The 12,345-nt window shown below is 37.9% G+C and overlaps 2 protein-coding genes across 2 annotated transcripts; both read right to left on the bottom strand.

Moving 5' to 3' along the window:
* Positions 1–2,978: 2,978 nt before the first annotated feature.
* Positions 2,979–6,193, bottom strand: LOC145895210 (uncharacterized). The gene is made up of 6 exons (XM_082983980.1): positions 5,959–6,193; positions 5,488–5,640; positions 4,788–5,030; positions 4,380–4,495; positions 3,968–4,141; positions 2,979–3,437 (listed from the first exon to the last, which is right to left on the bottom strand). The coding sequence occupies exons 1-6, from the start codon at positions 6,005–6,007 to the stop codon at positions 3,198–3,200; spliced, it is 975 nt and encodes a 324-aa protein (XP_082840106.1). The 5' UTR covers positions 6,008–6,193; the 3' UTR covers positions 2,979–3,197.
* Positions 6,194–7,866: 1,673 nt separating this feature from the next.
* Positions 7,867–10,688, bottom strand: LOC145895097 (uncharacterized). Its single transcript, XM_082983850.1, has 6 exons — positions 10,573–10,688; positions 9,998–10,167; positions 9,294–9,435; positions 9,045–9,189; positions 8,659–8,820; positions 7,867–8,043 (listed from the first exon to the last, which is right to left on the bottom strand). Exons 1-6 carry the CDS (start codon positions 10,640–10,642, stop codon positions 8,028–8,030), a joined length of 705 nt encoding a protein of 234 aa, XP_082839976.1. The 5' UTR covers positions 10,643–10,688; the 3' UTR covers positions 7,867–8,027.
* Between the last annotated feature and the right edge of the window lie 1,657 nt (positions 10,689–12,345).

Here is a 12,345-nt window from a genome sequence, read left to right as displayed (position 1 = left end):
TACTTAACTTTTCGCATTGCTTTGGGAATTCTGGAACAGAAACAGAAATTGTATTGAGTACATATCGTTCGTTTATTATACTCTCAAGTGCAAAGTACGTTTCAAAGTGCCTTTTAAAGTGATTACGTGACCTAATTAATTAAATCTTCTAGCTGTCTGTACCATGTTAAGCGAAATAACTAGTATAAGTTTCTTTGCAAAATTGGCCACATAGCAAACGATACTGGAGTAGAAAGTACATATGACCTTTATATATAGGCTCTGATATTAGCACAGTCTTGACAAGTTGAGGCAAATTGCATTGCAGATTAAGTACTTGTTACCAGTTTCAGGAAGTGCAAATTTTCCAATCACCATTCCAACTCCAAAACACAAGCATAGTCCAAGAGTTATTACTACCGGTAGCAAGAACTTCACACAAATTCCTTTCTTGGCAACTTCTACAGAAGACCCACGAACAGATGGATACACGCGCGATCTAAAATGCCCAAAAATTCTCAAGTAAACATCACAAAGCAAAATCACCAATAGGCCATTGTTATCAAATAACTCGAGTTTTTGTTCAAACAAAGCCAATAAGGTACTAATTGTTCAAACAAAGCAAATAAGGAACCAATTGTTCAAACAGTGAAAATCAGGAACTAATTGTTCACAAAATTAATGAGGAACCACGCGTTTTTGGATGGCGCAATGACATCTTATGCTGGTGTACGCAGTTATATGTGGCTTTACATGTTAATTTTAAGCAATAACATTGAAATTTCATGACATTATCTCCAAATGGATTTTGTCTGTATTTTTCCAAGCGTTTCTACGTGGGTGCTTTTTTCATTGAGTTATATTGTCAGCAAGAATAAGACTGACTCAACATGACACCTACTTAACATAAATGCGAGTAAAAAACTGAGCAAATTTCAAGCGTAACAAAAAAAACGAGCGAAAAAACGTAACCTGACCAAATTGACCCTAAGGAAAAAAAGTTATTAAATATACTAATAATAATAATACAAGCACAAATGTTTGGTATAGACAGTGATTTAAACTTTGATCCAACAAATAATAGAATCCTTACCTTCAATTCCTTCCTGCAAAAGTGGAGTCTGTTCGTTTCGTTCCATGTTTTCGATACCAATTATTGAGTAGTTTTCTTTGCTGTAAATATCTGTTGGAACTACTTGGTGCGTGCAGGTTTAGTGAGCGGGTATATCTACACAAAAAGTAATTTAAATAAAGCTAACTTGGGACACAACTTTTTGGTGATGGTATGAGATAATAATGCATACATGTACAGTCATGCCGTGCCAGCCAGCCACTCCAGCACTGCACATGGAGTTACCACACTCTGCGGTGCATTTGCATGGTATTTAAACAAAATGAGCAGATTCTCATTACATGTGGATAGTTAGTTACAATTGGCGACTATATGGCAAAATCGGACAACAACGTAACTGAAACAAATAACAATTTTAATCCATTGCATCGTCAATGAAAACCGTGTTCTTTTGGTTTAAATCATATATGGTATATCTGGCTATAAACTTACCTAACGTTTTGCTAGGTGTAATGGAATCTACTGCGTAAATCAGTGAAGTTTCCAGAAACAGACAAAACGTGACGGCTAATTTGCATTCAGAAAAATCTGTAAATATATCACATTCTGTCAAAACCTGGTGAAAATACTTCTTAACTTGTGAAACTCATCCGGTTCGTCGTACAATAACCTAATTTCACAAAACATTGTTTTGCATTTTGAAATCCACCGTATATTGTTGCTAGTGATGAGTCGCGGTATAAATACATTGATACCTTCACCCCAGCTTTTCAAAGAAATCCGGTTTATAGAACAAATATACTCTAATATATTTTAACACCAATTTATTGTCTGGGCAAAAGACAACCCTAAATCGATATGATTATCTTTTCTGTCCAATGAAATTCCATTACATTCACTGCCTATACAGCAAATAAACACTTCATCTAAAGTGAAACTGTTTCCAACGACGATGGAAAGTTACCAAATCAGGCGGGGGGTTTAAAGTACTCATGATAAGATTATGCCATATCGAATTTGCAGAAGATATCGCGGCGGTTATGCTTGGTCAGCTGTCGATGAACAAAGTTAATGATTGATAAAATCAACAGCACCTACCATGTTGCTCCAATTGTAGGTATTGGGGTTTTACCCACAAGAAAATGTTATCGAAGATGAGGGCTTGTACGTTATTTTCGTTTCATAATAAAGTTATTCAGCACAAAACATTCTGGGTGTTTGCCAAGAGAGAAGAACGTTTTTTGCACATTAGTGTTTACAAAAAGGCTGAAGCTTATGTGCTTATTGCAAAGCTGCAGACAGGGTGTGTACACGCACTGTTTCGACCTGTAAGGTCTCATCAGTGCTGCTGTTGTGTGGCACTGTGCTAGCTTTCACACTAGCAGGCACACTAGTCTCCACTTTGTGGTACCTTTCGGTCAACGTGCGTGTACACACCCTGTCTGCAGCTTTGCAATATTATGGCTTTTTTTGCACTTATGTGCTTATGTTGTATGAATATTGTACTACAAAACAAAACCGCATATCGTTACTGATTATATCCTTGACAAAGATTCAAGAAGTAGGAATAAACATTATAATGTACGGGTTTGTAATCTTTTCAGTTGGATTTTTTGATGTGTATCTGACTAATATGTGGCCAACACGATCGTCGACAATTTTTTTAAAGATTTAAAGAATCCTGACCATTGTCTTAGACTCTACTTCAATAAACACTAATTTCCTACACTAATTAAACAAACCTAACAAGTGCAAATTTACGATTAGGATAATATCTTTGATTTATTTCGCTCTTAAATGGTTTCCAATGCAAACTACTTCCTTTGGGAACGGAATTATACTTAACCCCAGGTATTTATTGTAAACATGGTTATGTCGTCTACACAATTTCCAATTTCTTTCTTTTTTATTTGAAAAAATACCAAAGCAACAGAACAATGCAGTTTGGATGTAAATATGTCAAATTATTTTAACTTAAGTAAACAGAATATCAAAACGCATAAAAAGTATCATATCAAGAACAACACGTTAACACCTGCTGAGTATTTATTACTGCGTACATGCGTGCGTTTTAATATTTGTTTATCTCAATTAAAGATACCAGTGCGTTTGTAGCAGTGAAATTATATTCATAACAATATATTTGTCAGCAGGAGAGATAGGGTTGCATTGCCGATGGATCGCACGGTTTAGGGTAATCCCCTTGATTCGCAAGGGAGTTTATAAGATTTGCAAGTGCATGACTGCATGCGTCACCAGCGTGTTTATACTTGTTGCATCTTTTCGCGCTCTGCATTGTGACGTCAGTGCAAGTACAGTCCCATTTTATGTTGATTCCTCCGTGGTGAACGATTTGGCAAAAGATTTCGTTACCAGCGTACACAACCTGAAATTGTATCAAGACTTGTTGTTTTTAGAGGATTGAGCAGTGATTTGGTCAACGTGTTTATTTTTTCTACGTGAAAACGAAAACGACACTATTAGTTTATTTTCTCCTTCAGGTGACACAAAGCAGATACCATGCTTACGCATAGCAAGGCAGGATCGCCCCCGGGAAAAGTAGCTAATCCAGCTTGGCTGCGAAGTCTAAGAACCTTATGATCGGGTGAAACAATATTAAATTAAGAAATTTTACCACTTTTCCACGTGGCGATTTTTTTCATGTTAGTAACCGGAATCGAATCCCAATGAGGTTGAGAATAATTAATGAAGGAAACAAGTCAGGAAATGTAAGTTTTAATACATAAATTTTATAAGCAATCATTTTTAAGATAAACACTTCAGGCAGAAAAAACGTGTCATTCAGGCAAACAAGATTCACTGGCATCGAAGCCACTTCCAGAGATGTCGGACGGAGATAAGGAAATCCCCACACTGTTTTATGTTTTATTTCTGTTAAGTTAAAAAGTGACTTACTACGCCCTTGGCCCACGGTTTGGTTGGAACTTGAGGCAAAACTTTCGTCCATTGGTTTGTGAACTGACAAGTGGGACCGCATGTACATTTGGGACAAGGTGATGTGCCGGACACACATGTGGGAGGTGGATTACTCCAAGCCATGTTAGAGAGACACGTCGTGTGATCGGAACCCTGTCAATGACCGGAGTTCAAAAAAATATGAACTCACGTATTTAAAAAAATGGTGTTTGAATAAATGTTATAATAATAACGAAAAACTGGACAACTACTAAAGTCGAAGTTGTAATAATGGCCGTGTTTGAAAACACGTGGTCATTAATAGACGTATGGTGATATGCCTTCGTAATGATGTATATTTGAACTCAAAAAGTACTTTTTTAACTTCACAGATAACAATATAAATACACACCACAAGCCGACGACCTTTGTCACAAGTAAATGTACACAGAGACCCGACATGGTTGGAGTCAGAACACGATACCGTCCCAAATTGTAACACTTCCATATGCGGACATGATGCTGAAACTGATAAAAACTGTTTCAGCAAAAATAATTTTCGACTTTTCGACCGGAATATTAAGAATTGTACTAAAATCGTTTATGAATAAGAAAAGTAAATCACAATACACCTTAAGTAAGTAAATCATCGCAAAAACCTGTACAGACATATGATAAAGGACTTTCAATGTGCATTAAGACTGGACGCTGAATCTGCAGCTTATAAAAGCAACACAAATTTCACGTGCTTTAGTAAATGGGGAAGTGCAGTAAACAGTACCTTTACAGAAACATTTTTATTCCTCAAGAATAAATTTACCATTTCTGTCACAAGTTTCCAGCTGATCCGACCACGATCCGTTTCCCAAACATTGCACCACGTTCGGCCCTCTCAAGTGGAAGCCATTTATACAAGAAATATAACACTTGGTGGCAACAGTGAGTCCAAGAACCACAGACTTGGGGGCTAACGTCACGTTGCCTCCGTTTCTATCTTCACAGTAGGAGATGGACTGATTGATATGTGAGGGTATACTTAACTTTTCGCATTGCTTTGGGAATCCTGGAACAAAGAAAGGGATTTTTTCAAATTGCTTTTAACGAATAAATCGGTATTTGCAGTAGAAGTTGGTTTATAAATATCTGCACTTGTCTAAGAAAGTCAGGGGCAAAACATACGGAACATTTTAACTTAAATATGTTTATTATTAACAAAGGTTTACGGTGTGCTCACCGATTCAACTTAGGTAGTGTGTTTGGAGGGAATGAACAACGTTTGAAAACACATATGAATGTTAGAGTTAAAAGTTTGTTTACCTAATGATAAAATTTCTTTTTAAAATTCGCGACATAACAATAGCTCAGAAAAGCGTGAGCTGAAAGGCTATAGCTGGGCTAGAGACAATATAGAGGGCGCCATGGAGAGGATTTCGGCTCTTGTATTATAAAACTTTGATATACCACGTCAAATTTCGATACAGATTATTCAAAATACTATGACAGCTTTTTGTACTCGTTACCAGTTTCAGGAAGTGCAAATTTTCCAATCACCATTCCAACTCCAAAACACAAGCATAGTCCAAGAGTTATTACTACCGGTACAAAGAGCTTCACACAAATTCCTTTCTTGGCAACTTCTACAGAAGATCCACGAACAGATGGATACACGCGATCTAAAATGTCCAAATGATCTCAAAAACACATCACAAAGCAAAATCACTTACGATAACAGACCATTGTGATTAAATAACCCGAGCTATTGTTCGAACAAAGAAAATCGGGTACCACAATGCCTTTGCGTGGCGCAATAGTTTCTAGTTGTGAACGGAGCTATTCGCCATGGTGTATTAGGTAAAACTTTAATCTTACAATGGCAATTACAACTTTTATATCACACCTCCCAAGTAATCTACACACCCATTGGTGGTATTGACCAAAATCTGCAGTAATTTGAACTTTCACTATGATTAGAAACATGCAGCAAGTTGTACCTTGCACAAGTGGGTCCTGGTCGTTCGAATTAATTTCCGTGTCTGTCATGTTTTTAATGACGTATGATCAATTTTCTGTGCTGCACAATGCCTGATAAACTTTCTGATCAAAATCTGTACAAGAAACAATTTCATTTTCGATTTAAACAATAAACCTTCAATGTAACACGCAGCTTTTTGAGTTGAATCTCATAGTAACAGATTACAAAGCTTAAACATTCTTTTTCGCTTCCGTACATTTTTAATGTGATATAAAGTGAGATCTAGTTTAGAATGCGCGTGGGCTGGTCGGGCCTGCTATATTAGTAAACACTATTCGCGTGTAGCGTAGCGTATAGGCCAACAGCTTGGCGTAATATGGTCCATTGCGTGAGTCAATGAAGCGTTCAGACATGGCTTTGTCGTAATGGACATTCTCAAAACATAAAAATTTACTACATCCTGTTTTAATCTCTTGTGTGTGGTGTAGGACCATATGTTGTGTTTAGATGGAAGACAAAGCTAGATTGATACGATATATTTTTTTCCAATAGAAATTTCACTGCCAATAAACACCTCATTCAAGATTAGATAACGACCCATCGGAGATGCGGAACATATAGGCTGTCGATCAAGCAGTCAATGATTGACAAAATCATCTTGCCTTCGATGTTGCTTCAATATCAGACATAAGACGTTGATAACTAAAAGATGTAGCACTTTCACCAACAAGAGCATGTCGTAAGTGATAAAGCCATGTCAGTGATATTTGTCGACCAACATATCAGAAGACACACTTTATTTCCGTGTGTGTACTGTCGTTGAAAAGAACATTCTGTGTTTTTGACCAGGGAAAAGTTGTCTGCACTTGGCACTTGATTTTAAATGCTATATTCTTCTTTTTAATTATTTTCCGGTCACACAGTTATAGCACACCACTAAACCCTTATTTTGCCGCAAACTGTGCATGGGCATTAATAAATACGCTGTACAGCACAAACTAGAGTAAAACTTAACCGGTTCCAAACTTATATACTAGTTCTTCAACAACAAACGCCCACATTTTCTTTGCAGGTGATCCGTAAAAAGCTTTTCCATCGCACGCGGATAAGGGAGTTCACGTTTGCAATTGTCTGGGTGTCAGATATTAGCATATGATGATAGACGTTGACGTTTAACATTTTCAATGACGCCTCAAAATGAAAACCGAAGCTCAACGTGTCAAGCAGCGGCGAAGAAAAAATGTTTCGTATGACAGAATCCTAAATACCTCTTCCAACCGACTAATGCAGTTCGTACACTTGGTTGGCCCAGGTTTCACCTTTATCATTATCTGTGAGCATACACGATCAAAAATACGTTGACATTTATCATTTTCAACAAACTGTAGTGGTTAGGTTTATGTGTCATGATAATTGTTATATTTTTGATTGACGCCTACATGCAATACGGTTTATTACGTCATTAGGCGAGGTGACGTGTATAATTTATTCGGTCAAGTTGTATTGGAATATAAGCTTTTATACTTAGGTGCGAAAAAATTTGAGTTAATTAATCTGCTCAGTAAACTTTTATAACTCCCAATAATTACCCTGTGATTAATTACATTGTACCAGAGTTTTATAACTTTAATAATAAGCTTCGTTCCGCAACCGGTGTGTCACGTGATATACTGTGCTGTGAACAAAACAGGACAATTTATTGTTTTTTTTAATAATTTTTTAAAACAATTGTTTCAATTGTTTGTTATAGTTATTTTAGTTCAGTGCACAACAGATGTGGAAGTCGTATTCGGCTATTTAGCTGGCAAGACTATCACAAGTTACCAAGCTGCATTGAAGAGACCTAATTGGTCAAAGCCCTGGTCTGCATCTCACTTAAAACGACGTTGTTTCCATTGCTTGTACTTTAAAGCAACAATTTCATTTTTCTTGTATTGTTTTATTTGCTTCGGTTACAGGATATAAACAATAATTGGTTAGTGAAGAAACATAGCAGAGCCGTTAGAAAGGATATACGCGAAAAACAAGCGCTTGTGCAAATTGGGTAATGATGATCTATTATAAGGGTGAAGTTCGATGACGTCATGCTTACCGATCGTAATATCTGCAAAAATTAAACGGCATTGTGTAGGAATTGTAATCGATATTTCTCTATTAATAATATGTTAAGTTAGACTGTTGCTCTTGGCCGGATGGTCACCTAACGTCGCAACCATCAAATCCCAATACGACTGACTGCAGTCCTGCGACAGACGGTGATTCTCCGCGAGTAAATTATCTTTACCTGGGCGCCTGACTCGTGGTTTTATCGGTGTGCAAGCAACTTTATTTTTTGTCTTTATTATTTATTCGTGTAGTTGTTTTTTTTGCGCAAAATACAAATGATTTGGTTTATAAAAGGCATTTTGGGAAGACAAATCGGCCTACGAGTCGGTGATTTAGATGTAATTTGTTAGGCATTTTTGGCCCCTGGGTGAAACCATGTTATGTAGAGAAACCATACAAGCGATCTTTGCAAACAACAGCATAATATCAAAATGCACTCATTTCTAATCAGTATAACTAAAAGACGGCTCTGCTGGCAAAAATATTCGTAAGTGTCAACTTTTCGGTTGCTTTGCAATAACCTTTATCACGATGTAACACACAGCGTGTCAATAAATATGCCTGGCAGCATCATCAACACATTTCTAGAGACGCTGTAAAGAATGTCACTTACTTGGCGCTAAAGTATGTGAGCTTGTACACTTGGTTGGCCCACGGTCCGCCTTCACCATCCTGGCCACATCCATTCTTAAAATATCCGTATTTTTTGTAAGTTCCTCCAGCATTTCTTGATCCTGCGCACCAGCCTCCGTTCTGAAGTGCGATCACCTTGTAACTGGATAAAAACATACGAGCAACATAGGTCAGCATTTGTTTAAATTTGTAATTTGCATGTACGTGTAGTGTACCGTCGTTTTATAGCAATATATTTCGTTCCGAAACGGCATTTGCCCATACTACAAGAAGATATTGAATAATTCATCAAGAGTGATTTAATTTTCTTAGGTTAAATTCATGAAACATTTGCGTTCTGATGCGCAAACAATAGAAATATTATACCCTCGTGCGAATGCGGCGGCAACGCATTTTTTCAAGGCGTCTTTTCTGTTTCTGTAGTTGCCATCCAACACGTCATCCAAACTCTCCAGTGTGGGTATCGCTCGGTCGCGGGTGTCTTTCCAGCAGCCTAGGCGCGTTGTCAACACTGTAATCAAGAAGAACGTTTAAATTTTAAGCCAAGAATTCGAATCGCGAGGTGTCAAGCGTCGAGGAAGAGAAAGGTTTGTAAGTTAGCGACATTCTAAATACCTCTTCCAACCGACTGCAGTTCATACACTTGATTGGCCCAGGTTCCCCCTTTGCCATTATTTCCGCATCTTGAAGGTTTAACAGCTCCATATCTTCTATACGTTTGTCTCGCATTGAATGAAGTAAAGCACTGGCCTCCATACTATACCAACGACAAAAGTAATTGCTCTCTTTAGAAGATACGTTTTTCACCACAAATCCAAAAGAGTTTGGTGGCGGTTATTATTATAGCGTTGTACCTGTGTCGTATTTTTTTCATGGTGTTGGAATGGAATAATAACGCATTACCGAAAAGTTGTACTATTTACCGCACAGCTGCGAGTGCAATAAAAAGGTGACCAAAAGTACTGGACCATGAAGTGAGGTATGGTCCACACACGCGCTTTGCGCCGGCGGAGACTTTGTTTAGTTCATTTTGAGCAGGCGCTCGAATCTACGCCCACGACAGACAGTCGATCAAAGTTTGCAGTATCGGCCAAGCGCCCGACCCATGTATATCAAGAAGAAAACCTCATCGAGATTCGTGGCCAGGATATCCTGGGTTTAAATCGCGTTGTGGTCAAATAAAGAATTCGCCGGTGCAAAGCGCTAGTGTTGACCCGGTCTCAAAGAAAATTTAACCCAAGGTATAATAGCATGGGTCGCCGGTTCGAATCCCACTGAGAGAGCAAAGATAATTTGTTTTTTTGGAAACACAAGCGCACCTGCAAGGCAAAAACTTCGTATCCAGCCACGTTCGCCAGTCTGGCGCACTTCTGTATGGCGTCGTCTCTGCTGCGTGGATTTCCATCTAATAATTTTCTTTTCTTGTCTTCCTGTGTGGGAATCGCGCGATTACTTTTGTCTCCCCAGCAACCAAGACTCTTGTACGCAGCTGAAAGTGGAGAAAAGTTTTGTTTGGATGTAAAAGTCTGTGGTAAATTTGCATAACGGTGCATTTGTATTAATTTAAATTTGACCATTTTCTGCAATAAAAACACATATTTCTCGTTGGTAATGACAAGATCTCAATAACTGACAAGATTTTTAGCACCAGTGAGATATTTTCTTGAAAGCGGAATTATTATTAATGGCTATAAAGACCTGCATGCCTCGGTTATTGACATCATTTTTGGAACATTTTGTCCTCATTGGTTAAAATATGGTTTGTTTGAACGGAGAAATCACAACAGCGAAATTAATTCGACTCAACCTGTATTTCCAGCATAATATTTTTGCTAAAATGCAATTTCCTAAAAGTTTTAAACAAAACAAATTTTTTTCCCAAATAACTTCTCACCTGGAAAGAAGACATTGGCCGTAGCCAGACGGAGACAAACCAACAACGTAACAAACAAATAAACCTTCATTTTATGACGTAACAAATTCCTGTTTTCAAAACAAAACAAGTTTTTTGCTTTGTTGATATAATCGATATATGATAGTTTAGATCGTCAAGCAAATATCTCCGCGGTATAGACCTACACGCATGGCCTCCGTTTCTACTTTATTTGACAGTTTCGCTTCGATTTTATTTTAATTTTTTTTCAGTTAGGTTTTTAATATCCAGGATATCTTACCGTGGAAACGCGATCTGCATTGTCTCACACCACAAGTTATAATGTGCCCTATACCCAGAGTTTACGAAGTTATAAAACGCTTGATTCCACCTCTTTTCATCCGCGGCTAGGGCGGTTATATTTGCACTGCAGATGACCCGGCAAAGGGCGTCAACTTTTAGCACGCTTAACAATACATGTTTAAACGGCGTTACGACATGCAGGGCGTTGATGTTTGAAATTTTCAGTCAAACGTGACAGAAAAGGCTCAGGCGTTTAGTGCCGTGTTGATATTGAATGCCGCCTACTGTAAAAAAGGCCAGAGGATCCTTCCCCAAATATTATTATTTCAAACTAATTTTGTTGCCGAACCCAGTTGAATCCATAGAAAGAATGCCGAACCCAGTTGAATCCACAATACGTTTTGTATCGCATATTTTTGCGTGCTATACCGACAGAGCATTGATAACAAATTGGTAAACGTAAGAAAATCTGACAAATTGTAATTAAAGAAAGGTAACAAATATGAACAATGACAAAACCATTGGGATTGTAAATTTTCTTTCCACATAAAAGTGCCAGAAGTGGAGCGTTTCTTTGGAAATTGCAAAACGCCTTCAAAATATATCATGCTGATAGAACTCCTAAAATATGTATAGGAGTCTCTCAACATACTTAATGGGCAACAGAGACTTGGTATCTGATTTTTTAACAAGTTATATAAGAGAAAACATTTGCTTCATGTTGTTTTTAACTTTTGAATTTTTTAGGGGGGGGGGGGGTTGGGTGAATATTTATACGGTGCGAAAAACAAATGTTTTAAGGCCTTCTGATTCCCTAACATTCGTTAATGCTTCACAGACAATTCAAAGGTTAAGTACGTGCGTCCCCTTCCCGGTCAATGCTTATGAATGACATAGGAACGCCCTAAAACTAAATACCAAGAGCTGTCGATTGAAACGAATCGCACGATCCACTCAAACTGAAAAAAAGCCCAACAGGGACCTCTAAGAGGAAAAAAATATGCTGCTTCCATTCTTTTTCTGGAAATCACATGAGATTGTATTAGGAGGACGATGCCTACGCGGTGGAAATCTTTTGGCTTCAAAGGTAGCAAGGATATTCATTGGGCCCTCTGGACTCGTTGTACCGATGCGTCTCACATCGGGTGTATTACTCTCTTGTGGGCCCTGTGGAGGAAAAACTGCATGTGGACAAATCAAAATAAGGCGAAATTAATATTTCGGTGAAATTTAAAATGAAAGATCGCACTAACGCTAATCGCCCATCACTCTTTGTGATTTCATTTGGATACCCATCAAGACAGGACATGATCGTCGCTACCACCCAGCAAACAGGCTGATTCCAGTTGACGAAATGACATTTTTTCGCTTGTGAACAAATCATTGATAAAAATCCTGCTATGAGTTTTGCCATGTTGATTGTACATCGTTGCCTTTTCATGCCCAGTACTTACAGATGGTAACCCGTTTTGAACACCTTGTATTTTGTTA

Source organism: Ascidia mentula, chromosome 3 (genome assembly GCF_947561715.1).
Source record: "Ascidia mentula chromosome 3, kaAscMent1.1, whole genome shotgun sequence".
Taxonomy (NCBI): Eukaryota; Metazoa; Chordata; class Ascidiacea; order Phlebobranchia; family Ascidiidae; genus Ascidia; species Ascidia mentula.
Note: the sequence above shows the minus strand (reverse complement) of the source record. Positions and strands in the feature narration are given on the sequence as shown.